Source organism: Centrocercus urophasianus, unplaced genomic scaffold (assembly GCF_019232065.1).
Source record: "Centrocercus urophasianus isolate 14NV4802_14NV808 unplaced genomic scaffold, USGS_Curo_1.0 seq_21, whole genome shotgun sequence".
Taxonomy (NCBI): Eukaryota; Metazoa; Chordata; class Aves; order Galliformes; family Phasianidae; genus Centrocercus; species Centrocercus urophasianus.
Genome location: NW_024884767.1, coordinates 7217663 through 7236538, shown reverse-complemented (window position 1 = coordinate 7236538; position 18876 = coordinate 7217663). Strand labels below are relative to the sequence as shown.

At 38.7% G+C, this 18876-nt stretch overlaps 1 protein-coding gene across 6 annotated transcripts in view; it reads left to right on the top strand.

Annotated features, from left to right (window-relative positions):
* Positions 1-18876, top strand: part of MCTP1 (multiple C2 and transmembrane domain containing 1) — a 200006-nt gene that overhangs the window by 169451 nt on the left and 11679 nt on the right. For 3 of the 6 annotated variants that reach the window (XM_042822881.1, XM_042822878.1, XM_042822879.1), the window contains one exon: positions 16895-16957. The exons of 1 other annotated variant lie outside the window; for it this stretch is intronic. In XM_042822881.1, the coding sequence (XP_042678815.1) occupies positions 16895-16957 (63 nt within the window). Of the gene's footprint in view, positions 1-2413; positions 2671-16704; positions 16958-18876 lie in introns of those variants that run through there. 2 more of the 6 variants (XM_042822883.1, XM_042822884.1) reach the window with 2 other exon arrangements.

Here is an 18876-nt window from a genome sequence, read left to right as displayed (position 1 = left end):
GGGAGGCTCAGGGGAGACCTCATTGCTCTCTATAACTTCCTGAAGGGAGTTGTAGTGAGCTGGGGGTCGGCCTCTTCTCTTGTGTAACTGGTGATAGGACTAAAGGGAATGGCTTCAAGCTGCGCCAGGGTAGATTTAGGCTGGACATTAGGAAATACTACTTCTCTGTAAGAGTGGTCAGGCAGTGGAATGGGCTGCCCAGGGAGGTGGTGGAGTCACCGACCCTGGACATGTTCAAGGAACGATTGGATTTTGTGTTGAGGGATATAGGTTAGTGAGAGCTATTGGTGATAGTGGATGGTTGGACTGGATGGTCTTGTAGGTCTTTTCCAATCTTGGTGATTTTGTGATTCTGTGATTCTGTTGTTTGGCTCCTTAGCTGCAAAGGCATTCCTTTGTAATATGGAGGGAGAACAGGCCATTTCTCATTTTCTAACATATTTTTTTAATGTATTTTTCCATGCAGACTCATGAGATGAGGGTTTAGGCCACTGTCACAAGCCACATACAACTGCAGGCAAGCCTGTCTGCCTCCTATACATGAGTATTTGTCAGCCCCTTGGATACTTCATTAAGTTTACTCATAGTCTTCTACTTTATCAAAGACCAGCCTTAAATGGCTGTTTTAGAGAGACACTTCTTGAACTTGTTCTGCAGCCAAATGTATTATCCATGATATGAACAGGTCTTCATCCAAGTCTCACAGAGGGCAGAGATGGTAATGGGTAAGACACCAATTTGGAAGCCTGGTAGAAGAGTGAGATGGTTTGAGATGTGTTAGTGTGAATGCAGTGTGGACCCTGTCCCTGGTAGTGGGATAAGTGCCTGACACAGCATACATGAGTGTAAATTATGAAATGGCAGAACATGGTGATGCCCAGCAATGTGTCTCCCTGCAAAATGGATAGCACGTCAGAGTCCATGTTTTCAGATGTGATTTGCAGCTGGAGGGAGGTTGCACACAGCACAATTGAAAATTTGCATTTATACAACACAGCTGAAAATCTGCCTTTAAAGCAAGTCAGTGATTTTTGTTTCACTGCAATGCTTGTGAGAAAAATGGCAATGTGAGCTACAAAAATTTGGAAGGACAGTTGATCACATATTGCAGACAGATGTAGTATTCTGGGAAAACAAATCATAGACTTTTGCAAATAATATGAATGTATTTTGTGTGCGGTTTGAAATATGAATGAGTCAGTGGATTCTACATTGTTTTCTTAATGTTGATGTGTGGATCAGTGAAGGATGTGCTGGATTAATCATCCAGGAAATATAATCCTGGCAAAATAAAACAGGCATCCTTGTCCCAAAGAATTTAAGTGCAAACCTTCTCCCAGATGTGTGTGGTATGGAAGGACAAAGTTGGCTGTGTGCAGCAGAGCTCAGAGGCGGAATGCAGTGCAATAGGGAGCAGTCTGTGGCAGAGAAACAGGTAAATTGGATGTAAATAAAGCTTGTGGACAAATGGAGCATGTAATTGGCTTTATTCTTTCTTTTAGTTTTGCAGATACAGATGTTATGCATTTACTGATTCCTACTGTAAAAGATGCAAATGTATTGCAGTTTAGCAGAACAGATGATTATCTAAATGAATTGCTGTGGCCATCTACTTTAGAGACCATCAGATATGTTTCCATTCAGAAAGGGGTAATGTTTTTCATCCATTCCAGAAGATGCACATGGACATAAAGCTCCTAGTGACAGACTTTACATGACTGGAGACTTTCCCATTGGAGTTCTTCTACTAGGTGTCTTCTGCTCTACTGCCTTGCAGTATATTTGTGTTTTGGAAGAAAAAAAAAAAGCATATTTGAGTACTAGCAGGTCAGACAGCTTCTCTGAAGAAGAAGGCTTCTGTCCTTTGTTCCGTCCTGCATCTCTTTCTCTCTTTTTGAGGGATAGAGAATAAAGCAACCCTTTGGTGCTTTGTTTCTGTAGCTTCTTGGTTTTGGTGTCTTTTGAGATCAGTTGTGCTCACAGTTCAGTGTAATAAAGCTTGCCAACCAATTCTTTAAACTTGGGGTCTTTCCATTAAAACAGCTCTTTAGATTTCAAAGAGTTAGTGTAGGGAAGAATATATTGCTTTTTCAGTGTGAAAAAAATACATTTTTCTGTTGAAATCTACCCTCCAGAACCATGGCTAGCAGAGGCTTGAAAATAGGCTGGCAGATAGTGCAGATAGATGACTATAATGTGAAGGATGAGACTTTCCTGATTCCTGTGAAACTGCGTCTCTGTATGGGCTGTGTAGGGGCATGTTGGGAGAATCTAGATTCCTTAGAGCATCCCTCGGGTGGACCAGCCCCGCCATGGCTGCAGTGGCCTGGCCTGGTGTTGAATCTCACTGGGCCCAGTGTGGCCTAACTGCTGAACGTGTTTCTTGTTTTGGTTCCCCAACATTTCTGTGAAGACACGTGCTCAGGTGTGAACCTTGTGGGAGCAGCTCTGCATGAAGAGCCTTCAGCAGCAGGAGCTGAAACAGGAAGAAGGAGATGTGACAACACAAAAAAAAACACAGACAACATGAGGCAGAGAGAGGCCATCAGGCTTCAAGCAGGTGCACGCTGGGGAGCAAAGCCTGGTTGCATGGGCATGTCCAGAGCCAGCCTCAAATCTCAATTAGCCTAATCGTGGAGTGGTTGGCATTACTGTCTCTCTAATGTTTTGAATATAGCCTTTACTGTACCGTTTGGACAGAGTTGAAAATTAGAATTTATGGCATATGGAAAAGTAGTAAATGGTTGTTTTACCACCTCTGGCTTAGTATTAAGTGTGACTTAAGGACTGGAGTGGTATCTGTGTTATCTGCACGATCAAAAATATATGTTTGACTGGTTTGGGAACAGATGAGGTAATACAATAGGTTAAAATACAACTGTAGCAGTCTGATAATACAGTGTTGTTATTGATTGTCTAGCTGAGTAACTACACCAGGTATTCAGTTTGCTCGTCACTGTGCTTAGTGCCTGGGGTAGTTGAGCTAGTTACTTTTCCACTGAGTTGACCTCAAAGTCTCCCAGTCTTTCAATCAGACTGCTCAGATTTCATACGCTGACAATTCCTTTCCTTTTCTAATGGGCTATAGTAAAAAAAATGTGTCACCTTTTGCACCATATAATACTAAATCAGATCAGAGTTCATGCACAATTATGCCAGTGGAAATCTAATATTAGAGACCTGCTTATCTTGAGATAGCACATGGTAAAATAAACTTGCACAACTGACAGACTTGCTTGATTCTACAGATAACTTATTTGTAAGTAATTGAGCTGAAGAATGCTTCTGGATTATTTCCACACATTTCAGAAAATATATAAGATAAATTGCTAATAAATATTATCATGTATTGTCTTCTTCCTTTTTGCTCCTGCTTCCTTTCGCTTTTTATGTTTTTGTTATTCTGCTTGAGTGCTAAAGTAACAAAGTCCAAGATGGGAAAAACGGGTTTTGCGTTAGTGAACTGTTATTGTTCTGAAGGCTAACAAGCTGAGAAAAGAAAAATGGACACTGTTCATTAATGTAATGTGACAGATACCTAATGGCATCTAAGTAGCAGAGAAATCTGAGGAAAAAAGTGTTTTGTCAACAAAAGTTACTGCTTTCTGTTTTTCTTTAACACTTTTCAAAAAGTCGAAACACCATCTAATGCTTTCTTTTAATCAGAAATAGTAATTTAAGATCAGTTGCTCAGCAGATGTGCTTTTTTGGTATTTTATACTAAAAATGTTTCAATTCCCCTTGCCTTCAGCATACATAGCTGTGTTTTGTTATTTCTTTAATGTATGGTATTAGCAATAGTTTAAATTCAGCTATCAAAAAGATCTTTGTTGGTTTTCAATTATTGCTTGGTTAAGATTTTAATTATCAGTAGGGATGGAATAAGAAGAAATCCTTCAGTGTACTTTCTCTGCTGCTGTGTAGGAGGTTGATTTCTCACTGGGTTGTTTAAAACTTTGGTGGTGAATTGGAAATATGTGTAAGTGCATCAAAACATGCATGCATTCATGATTATTCTGAGAAGAGCCTGCTCTGCTCCTTTCCACTCTCAAAGAACAAGTGCTGCCTCAGTATTTCAGATCAGTATGTAGCATTTAGTGAAGATCAAGAAACAGTTTACTCAACTGTTTATTCTTAAGTATAATATACACACATGCATTTTGATAGAGGAATGGTTGGTATAGTAATAGTTGTGGTTTCTGGACAGTCTGGTTAAAAGCTATGATTTTATCATCTGTTTGGGGAAAGCTTAAAGATGTATTATCAAAAATTACTTTATATAATGTAGCCCAAGAGCCATGTTATTACTAGATAATTTCTTAAAACATTGATTATACTGAGCAGTCCTTCACCCTCATCTTACTCAGATTATATTGATTCATAAGAGAGTATGTTCTAACACTCTCTTTGCTTTTTTTTTTTTTTTTTTTTTTTTTTGGTGTTTTTGTTATTGTTTAAATTTTATGCTGAATTTTGAAGCCTTAAAGCATAAATATGGAACTGGCATTTCCTGTCAGTGTTGATGTGTTCTTTTCCCAAGTGGAATATTGTCTGTTTATTTAAAAATGGGCTTGAAGTGTTCAAAACACAGCTGCATATGTGTTTTTTTGTTGTTGGTTTGCAAAGGTTTGTTGGTTTGTTGGTTTGCCATTGCAAACCAATGCCTGCAGACCATGGAGAGGAACTGTAACAGGTTACCAACAATTGTATTCAAACAAGGTTGCAGTTGCTTTTCAAAATAATCTAATCAGAAATGTAATTACTGGTGCTTGAGGGAAGAAACTCGAGGCACCAAGTTAACTAAGGCCCCTTGGGCTGTCTTTGACTGTCCTCTTTACGTGACTCTTCATGCTCTGAAACTCAAGCATTTCAGTTCCTTTGGTTTCAGGTCTGCTGTTGCAGAAATGGATTGTACTTAGAGGAATTGAGAGGTTTTAGGTGACAGCTCAAAGGGAAGGGTTTGCAAGCTCTCCCTTTGACAAACAAAGAAACTATAAATCACAAAATTCAGTCATGCAAAGTGGCTTTCTAACCCACAGATTCAAGGCCTCCCACAAAAAAATAAAAATAAAAAATAAAAAATTCCCTGATAAGTATCTTCTCTAGTTATCTAACTGTGGCTTTCTCTACTGGTATAGTCAAAGAACAGTGTGACCCCTCTTGGTAGCTTACAGGAAGAGTTATACAAGGAAAGCCCAACATGTACTGTATTTCCAAATTGCCATTTTGAAAAGGAGCTCAGATGTCACCTCAGGCAGAATCTATTGAGTTTTAAAGTTTTTTTGGGGGAAAAAGTTTAGTATTGTCCTCTCAGGCCATTAGTAAGGGTTACTGGAAGTACCTCAAGTGCATAGGAACATTTTGCAAAGGTTTTTCTTTGTTCTCTTTTTAATTCCAAGAAGTTTAGAATGTGGTTTCAGATTGTTAACATTTGGAAGACTATACACGTGTCCTGAGCTGGACTGAAGAGAGTAAGGTCTCTTATCTTTCTGTTAAGCATTTCTTCTCCTACCTGTCTCCAGGTGTTGACTAAGCATACTGTGAGACTCCAGGGAGGGGGAAAACCTGTGAATTTCTATTATTTTTGCTCATTTCTGTGATTCATGAGAAGTATTAATCATTTTAACAAAATTATTGTTTAATAAGGAGCAGGACTGTATAGAAACCATTTAAGAAAATATCGGGTAAGGAGTCAGATGAAAACACGCAGGGAAGGGAGGGAGAAGAAGAGAAGGAACATGGTGTAGTCCATTGTGTTTCACTTAGTGAGCACAGTGAAGAATTCACTAGCAAATTGTCAGATACTAGAGCTCTGTATTTGTGAAGCATTTTAAAAGTACAGATGTGATTTGAGCAAACCATGTCTAAGAAAATAAGCACAAAGCAACCTGGAACTTGTGGCCAAGTGAATACAGTTCTGTACTAAAGGGATTATTTTTGTCCCACAAATTCACAAAACAGTTTGAAGTTCAGAAATGCTAAGTGATCTGTGTTCACAAATTATTTGGGAAGAAAAAATGTGTGTTTGTGTATCTTTGTGAGAATATTTGATGATCAAAGGTTATGACAAACTTGTAATGAAAATGAAAAAAAAGAGGAGAAGAATTTGACAGTACCTGATTACAAGGACCATTAGGACTTTTTATGCAAAGAGATAAGGAGAGCAAAAAAGGGTTCACATTCAGAAGGTAAAAAGCTTAATGAGAATAAGAGATTTCCACAACTTGAAAAAAGGAAAGAATGGCAGGGAAAAAATATATCCAGGGTACACGAGGAGGGAATTAGAATGAATGGCTTAAAGTCTATCAGATATCAGGCATTCATTAGAAAAGGTTTCAGCAACCAGAACCAGTACTTAATAACTAAGCACGAAGCATTTCTAAAGACTGTTTTGGGGTAATGCATGAAAGTAATCCTTACACTGTGAAGGGCATTATCTAATGATCTTACTGTTTCAGTAACATTTACTTTCCAACAATCATGGCAAATAAAGAGAGCAATGAAAGATACATGTGTGTTATAAACTGAAGAGGAAATTGATTTTGATAATTACCATTGTTCTAATATTCTATTCTCTGTAAATGACAGAGCAGACTTGAAGAAAAAAGTGGCCAAACAGGCACATTTATTCTCACATTCAGACGGAGAAACTCAGAGGGTACTGTGGACCACTGCTGTGGACCACTGACATCAGTCAGTATCGCATATGCCCATTGCCATCATTGTAAAATGGAGGATTTTTTCAGTTTAGAGCCTCAGACTATTTATAGATAACAAGATTTACCATTCATGTTTACTGTCCCAATTGCCACTCTCAGAATTTTGATAAAAATCTCCAGTACCATTTGAAAGCATGTGCTAACTATTTTTGATCAAAACGATTCCCAGTGTCAGTATCAGGATTTGAACATCCAGGATGGCTTCTATACCTCCTGTTAATTTCTTAGGAAGAGAAAGGAAGGAGGCCTAGGAATTGAGTTGGAAGAGTTCATTTTCACAATCTGAACACGAATAATGTTCAGAATATATTATGTTTTCTTTTAAAAAGGTACTGAATAGTAAAATTAGAGTCTGAAATCTGTGGGATTGGACCCTACAGAAAATTAAAGTCTCTGAGTTCTTATTTCAATATTCCCTTTCTTGAAACTTTTTTTAGTAAAGTCATTTACAATGACAAAGTCTGTAATTTCTTCCCACAAGTCGAAAAGAGTTTCTTTCCTCAAGGATGAAATGAAACAGAAAGAAATAGTATAAAAGTTATGCTCCTCTAATATCCTGCTTTTCCTTCTCCATCCTTTATATATAAAGAGGCTAGCCAAATACAGGGGACACTACAGCATAACTCTACTACCTCATTGTGCAGTGTTATTCCATCCCTTTTGAGATGTTGATACAATCCAGTCATCATGCATTTCTTCTGAGTCAGTAAAATGCCTTACTTCAGAGCTATATCCTAACCAGAGGATGTAAGGACAATTGTGATTTGCAGAAGGGTAGCCCTGGCACAAGATTATAAAGCCACATACGTTAGCCAGGTTACATTCTGTTAGCACTTTGACAGGTTTTTATACTACCAAATTATTTATTTTCTTCCTTCTCCCCCCTTTTCTCTATGTACAGTTCTTCTGCTACTCAAGGAGGAAATTGGAGCTGTACTTAGATATGCTAAATTGCCTTCACTTTAAACTATAAATAATATGTAGCATTTAGTTATCACTACTGTTTTACAGATTTAGATCTCTCTTTAAACCACTTAAATGGTGGCAGAGTTTTTTAAAATGTTTTTTGGGAGTAACATTTATAGTAACAGTAAGGAAAATTAAGTGCTGGATGAGATTGAAACATAGTTTCCTGATAATATTTCAGATTAATAGTTTGGGTCTTTCCCCTAATGATAATAATATTCCTTCTATTTACTATACTTCTAATTTTCTCTGTAATATTGGGGAAGATGGTGGAAGGAAAGCTCAGCACAACACGTTGATTAGATTCAGCAAACATATTCAGACACATAAATAGCATATAAAGAAGGTGAAAAAAAAAAAAAAAAGAACATGTGGAAGACTATTAAATAGTAGCCTCTTGCCATTCAGCAGATCTCATCCCTCTTAAAGCTGGGATGCAAGCAGTAAGGTCATTTATTAATAAGCTCTCACAGAGTTAACTAGATCAATCTATGCCTGTGACAGGGGGGCAGTAGGCCCCTGGGCCTCCCCAGCCCCACGCAATGGGAAGGGAAAGGAAAAAGACATAGGGAGATGGGAGTTGGACTCAAGGAAGGAAAAAAAAACAGTGGCAACAATCTATGGAGGAAAACTTATTTTACTCACTATGATATCGGAATGCAAGATAACACAATATAATACAATATAATTGAAATTGAGACTAATAAATCAAATAAGATAGGAGAGAGAGAGTTCCTGAGACCGAATCAAACCTGAAAAGCTTGGAACGGCCAGGAAAGCACCCTCCAGCACCCACTGCCAGGCAGTAAGAGAGCGCCCCACCGGGATGGGCCAGATCCCGTGACTGCTGTAATGTGTAGGAATAGGCAACCGGAACGGGAGCATTAACATTTTAACTCCTAGTGCACTATGTGATGTGATGATGTGGAATACTGAAAACCAAAAATCACAAAACCGTGGTGACATGCAGTGCTCTACAAAATGGTGCATCATACACAATGTTGTGTTTGTGCATTTGCAAAATGCAGCTTAGAACAGAACAAAGAACCAGGTTAGGGAAGTCAGTAAAATTTATGTGTATGAAAGGCAAAAAATAACAATCAGCATCTGTGAAGATGCTGCCTTTTTATTCTACTTTCCTGAGAGATAGTACCTATCTAGTACTAACTTCACTGTTTTAACTAGGCTTGCTTTGTTGTCTTGCATGCTTGGAGGTAATTGTTAATGTGGCCCTCCATTACTTTTTATTCATCCACCTTCTCTGGTGAAACTAATGGGCTTTCCAGCCCTGCCTAAAGGTAGGCTCCTATGCTGGGAGTGCTGGACACAGCAGGCTCTCCTACAAGGTCCCCTGGCCCTTTCTATGGCAAGCAACAAAAAAGCCTTAGTAACGATGGTCGTTATTATTAATTATTAATGTCATTGACATCGTCACTTATTAATATTAATAATCCTGCTAATAAAGAGCTCAGTCCCTCTCCCTGCAGTGTGGAGCAACCTCAAACAAACCCATGGAAGGGCACACGATCAGATGTGTCATCTCCAGTTGCCACAATAGCTTCCTTGTATTCCCTTTGCGTTAGCATAACTTGCAGGGGCATTTCACAGGTGCTTACAGGCGCTGAGGAGAAGTGCTTTGCACCTTACGCACTTCTGTGTTCCCCTCTTTTTCGTTAAGCCTTGTTAGTGAATTCCCTCCGTTTTTCTCCCATGTAACACAATGTTAATATTTTCCACTACATTCATTAGTATTTCCCACTGCACAGGAATCAAAAACACTAAAGTCAATACAAAGGAATGAAATATCTGGGCTGAGTCCAAACAGCACGATGTGTGAAAGAGCTGTAAGTTCTGAATGCTGGCTTCCTCAGAGCTGCTGGGGGTTGTAGTGGGAGTACAGCTCCATTCAGGGGATAAAGAAGAATTTCCTACTGAATTTTTGGGGCACTACTGACTGGTAAGAGCTGATTTCTAAGTTCAGGAAGTAAAAAGTAAGCAAGCTCTAAGGAAACTGCTGCTGTGTTTTTATACACAAAGCAGAAATTCTCAGGTAATTTTTAGCTCCAATTTTCGTAATTGGAAAAAAAAAAATGATAAGATTATTTATTCTTCTCGGATGGGAAAAGTAGAATTTGAAGGAGTTTTGTTTGTTTGTTTGTTTGTTTTTCCTTCTAGATGTCAGAGCTGTGGCTGAAAAGCATTTGCGTGACTGTTCAGGTTTTGGAAGTTCTGTTTTCACTGTTCATAGAAACTATAAAAGAAGGAGAGTTTTTGTTCATATCTGTGCAGTCCTTTTCAGAAAGCAGCAGACATTATTTCTAAGTATTTGTTCTCGGATACAGTGTCAGCACCTCCATAGTTCTGTCCATCTATTACTTGTATTTATATTACAAATTTGAGATTTTTAACAAAGGTACAGAATTTCAGTAATAAACAGATTTCAGCTCTGTGTGCATACTGCATACTTAATTTTCATGATGACTTTTACCCTCCATTCAAAGTCTATAAGAGTTCCATCGGAGGTTTTAACTGTATTGTATTTTTGTCTAAAATGATGTGTAGTTGTTCTACCAGATATGCTGATAATCCTCTTCATAGGAAAATGTCTGTATAATTCTGCTGTTAGTTTCATTAAGCTCTTCCTATTAATGTTGCTTCAGCAGTGAGTTCCACCAGTAAATTTTGTGTTGTATGAATAGAAAATTTACTTGTGTCAGTTCACCTCTGCTGCTTATCAAGTTCACAGAACATTTCTCACTATTTGCCTTGTGGGAATAATTAAGAGTCCCAATTTCCTTTCTCTGAACCATTCATTGCTTTGAATATCTTGACTGCGTTCATTCAACTTCTGCATAAATTAAGATGTAATAGTACTTTATGTTGCTTACTGTCTTATTTTTCTTCAATGAATTCTTATGATTTCAATAGCTCCTCTCTGATTTTTTTCTGAATCTGATTTTCTGGCTTTGATTGGTTTGTTTGTTTTTTTTTGTTATTGTTTGTTTGGGTTTTTTTGTTTTTTTTGTTTTTGTTTCAAAATCTGAATTCAGTGCTTCACAGAATCACAGAATCACAGAATTGTAGGGGTTGGAAGGGACCTCCAGAGATCACTGAGTCCAACCCCCCTGCCAAAGCAGGTTCCCTACACCAGGTCGCACAGGTCGGCATCCAGGCAGGTCTTGAACATCTCCAGGAGACTCCACCACCTCCCTGGGCAGCCTGTTCCAGTGCTCCGTCACCTCACTGTAAAGAAGTTCTTGCCCATATTTGTGCAGAACTTCCTGTGCTGCAGTTTCCAGCCATTTCCCCTTGTCCTGTCTCCACTCACCACTGAAAACAGTCTGGCCTCGCCATTCTGCCCCCCACATCTTAGATATTTGTAGACCTGGATCAGCTCCCCTCTCAGTCTTCTTTTCTCAAGGCTGAACAGACCCAGCTCACTCAGCCTTTCTTCACAGGAGAGATGCTCCAGGCCCTTCACCATCTTTGTGGCCCTCCGCTGGACTCTTTCCAAGAGATCCCTGTCTTTTTCGTACTGGGGAGCCCAGAACTGGACGCAGTACTCCAGATGAGGCCTTACCAGGGCAGAGTAGAGGGGGAGGATCACCTCCCTCGACCTGCTGGACACGCTCTTTTTAATGCACCCCAGTAAGCCATTGGCCTTTTTGGCCACAAGGGTACACTGCTGGCTCATGGCCAACCTGTCAGTTGAGATTATCTCATCATGTTATATAATGGGATTAGGTAAAGTTAAATCATTAGTGTCAGTGATCCATTTAAGTTGGTTATATTCCTCGGAAATTTGACATTATCTCCATAAGTAATCCTGTCACCTATAAAGTTGGCAGTTCAACCTTCCTTCTTTTTCATGTGAATTAATAAATATATTAAATAACACCAGGTCTGGTATCAAATTTTATGATAGTTCACTATTAATTTTGAAATATGTATGCTCTTTTACCTCTTTCTCCTGGCTTCAATATCCTATTTCTCTTAGGAGCCCTTTGAAAGATTTCTTTTGAAAACATTGTAAATTATTATTTGCTTTTCTAGAATTGATTGCACTGGTTTTACATTCTGTAAAGTTTGAAGAAATCAGTCACAAATAATTTTAAAGCTTCAGACAGCTCTGTGTATGGTACTTGAAGAACGACCTGTGTGGGGACTTAGAATTTAAGCCTTACTCCTTATTTCCTGCATCTGCATTACTTGTGGAAGAGCTTGCAGAGGTTTTCACAGGGACTGTAACAGACAGTCTGCTTCAAATCAGGAGTGTTAGTAAAAGAAATTGTAGAATGAATCAGCAAATGAGCAATATCAAATTATGGGAGACTGAGTGGTGTTTGCCCAGAGGCTCTGAAGGAACTTTGGTTAAAATGGTTTAACTACTTACAGCACTGGTTAAAGCTTTTGTGGGTTCAGAATGAGAACAGACAGGCTCATGGAAGGAAAAGCCATAAAGAACTGCTAAGGAAGAAGGAGCTGTCCAGTAAACCACAATTCTCCCTGTGCCTGAAAACCATCCGGGGTTGTCTGAGTGTCTGCTTGACCTCTGCTTGCTTTTGAGTGTGGGTATCCACTGCTGACTGCTCTGCAACAGAGAGTGCAAGCAGTCCATCCACATGTTTAATTTCAAATAACCTTTGTGTAGTCTGGGTAATCCAAAACAAAAGAGACACTTTACAGAAGCTGTTTTAGTCCAGTGCAGGTGCTTGTTGTCATCTGTTTGCTAACTGATACGCCACAAAGCCTAAAAACCTGAAGTGCTTGGGTTTTTAATTTCAAACTGTCAGGATGGAATAGTGTCAAGCTTTTTCTGCAGGAGTGACATCTACTCTGTTTCTTGTTTTCTTTGGAAAAAGTTGAATGCAGTATATCCTCCCAGCCAGTTATTTCAATGATGATAGAAATTTCACAGCTCTTCTCCCTGTTTACTTATTATATCCATGCCCCGGATATGACAATGAGTGCAGATCTAGGATAAATAATGAAATCTATGGAAAGCAGCACACATGAGAAAAAATACATTATACAGCAGCAGCTTTATTCCCTGCTGCTGTTGGATTGGGTACTGATCTTGCAACCAGGGCTGAAAAGCATTTAAACTTTGTTTACTAGACAGTGAATGATTCTGAAACTGCTGAAAGTTGAAGATGAAAACTGTTGTTGAATTCTTGCAATCGTGCATTTGACTAGTGATTGTTTCTTCTCTGAGTGGTACTAAAGCGAAGAGTTAAAGGGTTCTTTTGGAGGCCTAATTAGTCTTCTCTGCTGGAAAGTACTATGGGAATAAAATGGGTTATTCTAAACAAACTGTGCCTTTATATGGATCATGCACAATCTAACGCAGTTACTTAGATGGCAAAGGCAGAATCAGGGAAGCAGGTGATGATGGCATCATACATCCTCCTCCGGTCAGCTGGTGCCAGCAAAGCTTTGAAGTTGATGTCATCCTCCATGGATTTCTGGCATCTGTGAAAATGTCAGGAAAAGATCAGGGATTTTGGAGGGAGATGCTCTCCAATTGTCTTTTCAGTGTTTTATTTTCTCTCTCAAAAGGAAGCCCATGTTGAAAAGGATCTGATTCCAACAGGAGTGCATCATGTTTTGAAAGCCAATTTAGCATTTTTCGCATGCTAAATGCTGCTGAGTGCCCCTTTTGCTCACATACCCATTTGTTTGCTTAATACTTCATATGCACTCTAAAATGTTAAACTGCAATGATTTGTAGGTTTGCTGTCATGCTTATTATTCCCAGCAGGTTTCCTAGCCCTTCTCCTCCTAGGATTTTGTGTATCTGTGGATCTTGGCACTTCTTAGGTTCCAAACACAGAGCATGCAAGCAGGAGACAACAAGGAAAAAAATGTTGTCTGAGGAAATACACGAGTTAGAGTGACTAGTTAAAGTACTTCTTTTATTTGTTTCTCTAGGAAAGCTCATAAATTCCATTAAACACCGATTTTTCATTTTCTGTAAATTAGATATCTCAGCTTTTTTTCCTGCTTTGTTTGTAAGATTTAGTGTAAACAGCATAATTTGTGATCCAATATAGCTTCTATGTCATGAGTACTCAGTGGTCATGTTAATATTGCCTGAGGACTAGCAAACTTTCATGTTTCAGGTCATTTATTTTATTCAGTTATCATTCTAGCATTACATTAATCATCTAAATGTTGTATTTAATTTTAACAGTAGTTTGCTTTCTTTTTTCTCCCTACAGTATCCCTATTCAATATCTTTTCAAATAAGCATTATTGATTTCTCAAAAGTAAATTCATGTAAGTTGGCGAAAGACAAGCTAGTAGCTTTGAATAGTAGGTCTTTTATTGTAAATTAACAATTGTATACATACAGTGTACATACAATTTTTGGTTTGGCTACAAAAGTCAAAAGTTAGTTTTATTGGAAAAAGAAAAAAAAAAAGATACTTATGTGAAGATTTGCCTTTGAGCGACTCTTTTGCTTTCTGCACTGTAATCTACAGCACAGTACCAGAAATGAAAGCCTTCAGAACATTTTCAGAAATCTTCAGAGTACAATTTACTGTGGTCCAGCATAAATATGTGCTTTTTTTTCTGAGACATTATGTATGCTGGAGCTTATTTCAAATTAATGTAGAACAGAGTATTGTCATGCTTAGACATTAAAATAACATTGTAATAAATTACCCTACACTGTGATTTTGCATATTCATGGAGCCATGCAACCTTCGTTAGATGGCTCAGATTTAAATCTCTTCCAAATTTTCAGTAGTTCCAAGTAAACAAAGAGGGATTTCTTTCATTTCAATGAAATAAGCAGATACTGAGAAAAGGAGCAGTGAAGTCTTATCAGGCTTCTCTCTGGATTTTCTTCCAAAACAATATGGAATTTGTGGTTCACACATCTCTCCTTGCCCACTGTATGCCCGGAATATTTGCAGAGAACTTTTCCAGATGCCGCTCTTTTCTTCCTTTTTATACTGTGGGATTCAGACTCAAATGACTTCCAAGGAGATTTTCTTTAAACATTCAACTCCTATGAATAATGTTGCTTAAATCTCATATATTAGTATTTTCATCTTGACTGCTGCAGATTCATGTCCTGAGTGCAAGTTTTTGGATATCCTACTCTGGCTTATCTGAATGTGAGGCATTTTTCTCGTCTGCATCCAATTCCTTAAGAAAAGCATTTTGGAACTGGAAAGCCAAAAGTGAGAAAAATGATCAGTTGAGATTAATACATAGAAGATGTGGGAAAAGCAAAACTAATCAAGAAAAACGACTGATACAAAAAGCACTTGTTTAAGGCTAACCAACAAATGTCCAGCCAGTCCCTAACAACAGCAGCTCTGTCAAACTCCACCCCCACTTCTTCAGCCCACTGGTGTGGAATTTTCATTGGATCCACTTGAGCTGTTTTAGTTGCATTCCCTCCCAGGCTCTTGTCCATCCACAACAAGCCCCCAGATCTGCAGTGCTGTGGGTGGATGTCTGCAGCAGGCCTACTGGTGGGAGATGGCTGTCCCACTGAAACAGGAAGGAGCCCACAAAAGGGGGAAAGCAGCCACCTGTGGTAGGCAGCATCAGCTGTGTAGAGTCAGAGTGAGATCTTTGTGCTATATTTATATTATTTTTAATTCTGCAGCAGCTGTAGCCCCCATTAGTGCCCCTTCTGGCACTGCCTCTTGCAGATCTGGGGAGAGTCCTTGGGGTTACTGGCCCTCCCCTTAGCAGGGAAGCAGGGCCCCTTGGGCAAGCAATTTCTCTGTATGTATATATATTTTCCATACCCAGGAGGCATGGAGGCTTTCCCAGGGAGATCTGCCCCTGCCTCCCAGGATTTTCAAATGTGAACCTAAAGTGACTGGTAGATTCTCATCATTGCAATGCTTGACACTACCATGGCTTAATTTGTTAAGGTTCATACCAAACTCAAGCCAAGGTAGGCACACCGTTGACTGACATTGTTTAATTTATCACCATAATTAAAGGCATTAGCCAAAAAGTTATAATGCAATGCAAACTCATGATTTTGTTTCATCCCACTGCAGTGAAATGGCAAATCAATTAATATGGAGCTCTTCTGCATTCATGTACCTGTTTTATCTGGAGTGTTGCTGTCACTGTACTAAAATGTTCAGTAAAGGAAAGACCAGGAAGGACCAGAATTAGGCAATACTATGCAATGCAGCCAGGCAAAAAAGAAAAATAAAAAGCATTGGCAAAAAAAATCTTCGTTTGAACTATATTGTCAGTTGCCATTTTTTTTCTACTTCACAGAAAGCTTATAATACCACCTTTTCCCCAGAGTTAGTACTCTTCCTCATTACTTTTTTAAAATTATGTATTTATGTTCTTGTACTGCAGCTGTTCGTTATATACATAAAGAGCCTAATTCTTTAGATAGGTGGTAGTGCCAGAAAGTCACAGAAGGTTCAAAATGATTTTTATCAACTCCTACTGTATGTTTGAGAAAGAACAGATTGTTGTAATATTCATGCTCATAGTCATGGCGTCTTCTTAAGCAGTGAACCGTCAGTGTTTTCATCCACATGTTTATGTGGTTTTTATTGTGCCTGCTTTATGCTGTTTAAAATATTGAATGCTCAATATGTAATAACATTTTATTGCTTCTTTCCTTAATAATCATGACCACAGATACCATTTATCTCTGTGAAACCTACTCTTTTAATAACGATGTAGTTTTCTCTGTATTTTAGAAATCCTCAGTCTAATTTCCGTTTGCTCATCAGCAGTTATTTTCAAATCTGTTATCTATGTGTTGTTCTCTACAGTAAAATTCACGTGTAAAGACCTAAGCTAGCAGGTAGTACTTACAGATGAAATATGTATCGTTTGTAAACAACTGATCTGCTTTTTACAAATACACTGAGTGTGCACTAACAAGTACTGAGGTCAGAACTAAGTCCACAGTTTTAAAGCTTAATTCTAATGGCCTAAGATAACCCTGAGATATGATGTCCATGTTAAATTCTACCAGCACTGTGGAAAGCCCTCTCTGACTGTTCTCTTTCAGAATGGTTTCAAAACTATCTAGGCTTTTTTTTTTGTTATTGGTGCTAAGAGGAGAACAGATGCCGGGACCGGACATACAGTCAATCAGTATTTAAAGTAACTAATGGTGTATGATCTGAAGAGTTATAAGATGGCTTAGTGAAGGGTGGGAAATTGCTAAGCTCCCATTGAAGGATTTTAATCTCTTCAAGAGTCTTCCCAGAAGTGACAAGATAACATGGTTATTGTACTCCACATGTGGCATCCTTCAAGAGGTAAGAATGGTTAAAACAACCCGATCCCCTCTGTTCATTACAGACATAATGGAGGAGGCCTGTTTCAGGTCACCTGGTGTATCTTTCCAGGTCCTACACAACATACAGCTGTACCTCATAATCCCACTTGCAAATATGCTTGAATATGACAGTATTGTCAAGGTTGCTTGCCCTCTTTCCATTTCCCTGATAAAAAGATAAGATAATGACTTACACCCGTATCCTTCACCATGTCTGAGACCTTTTAATAGCAGTTCGGAAGACCTGGAGGAGATCAAATGCCTCCAGAAACGGATTAATGTAGGCTTGCTGCCTTCCTAGTGGCTTTCCCAGAAAAAAGAGGTTAGAGCCTAGGAAGTGACTGGTGAGGCCATTAATCCCCACTCACAGTTTTTTGAGCGGCAACCAGGCCTTGGACTGTATTCAGCAGCTGCTGTCTCCATGCTCTCTGCAGGAAGTACTAATAAATCCTGCATAGTGCTTTTTCTACCAACATTCTGGACCTACTGCTCAGGTCTGCCAGATACTGCAGCCCTACACATGGCTTGCACTCTGAGAGATGATGTGCATGCATACAGATAGGGCAGATCTGCTTTGGAGACCAATTGTTAGTTGAAGTAAACTGCAGCGATCCTCTCGAAGTATTCCTACACTATTCAAGTAATTGAGATTTACAGATTTTTTTACTAGCAGCCAAAGAACGATTAGAGTGATTCCTCGCTGACCTCACTGTCACCAATGATTTTGTAGCCCCAGGTAAGTGACACAAGCAAAGAATAGCGATCATCTCCTTGTGGCCAAGAGACAAGACCATCACACTTTCTTAGAACACAGTGTGTGAATATTTAGGTCCCAGCCAGTAATGGCATGATGTCCTTTCTGTGTTCCAGTCACTCTGGTTTTGTCTCAGTCACTTTGGTTCTTATAGCAGCATTTTATCATACACACTTGGGCAACAAGGAGTATTTTTGGAAGACCCTTTCTGAGATCATTGGCTCAAAGTTTCAAAATTTACCCATATTCTGGATGAAACGCTCAGATTTTTGTATGATTTTTGTTTTTATGACCATGCCTTTCTCTCCAACATCTCAGTTTATTAATAGGACAATTGCCTAATGTAAGCTTCAACGTAGCAGTTCATTAGCAAGACAGTTATCTACCAGAAGGCATTCAGATCTTTATTCTCTGTCCTAAAAATATCTCTTATCACTTAAAGCTCTTTTTTTTTCCCACTTCTTTCAATTCCATTAACTTTAGCAAAGTTCAGTTTTGATTCTGACTTATTTATTTCTTCTGCTTTAACTTTCTTTTGGGATGTTTGTTTTGTAAATGAACTTCAGCCTAGAGGAGAGAGGCATTTGGGCTTAGAGGTGTAATCCTTTCCTAAATCACCCTGTTTTATCATGGGGAAAGAAGCACAGTGCACTAAATAAAAAAATTCGGAGACAGCATGCACTGTACTTGGATTTTGATGTGAATCAGCTCCATACAATCTAGAGCAAGTCATTTACTTTGTTTTTCTTCACTGAATAAAAAATACAAGCATTAAATATGATTATTGGCCAAGCAGTATATCAGTATGTAATGTACATATTACTGCAAAGTGGGAAGAGGACTTGATTTCAAGTTTTTACTTTGTGTTCATTCCCTTTTGTAAATTCCAGTGAGACTGTCAACATCAATGTGACATTGCTTTCACAGTTTATAGTTAAAGACATCCCCTAGCAAACATCTTGCTTTTCGAATACCTTAAGCCTTCTGCAGGCAAACAAAGCAGAGAAATTAAATAGCAATAAAGCTGTTGATAGCTTTTTATAATAAATATTATCTTCTATTTAAATGGCAATTATTTCTAGAAACTTGGCAATTGTAGCCATACAAATGATGACATTGATTCCAGTCACAGCCCATCTTTCTTT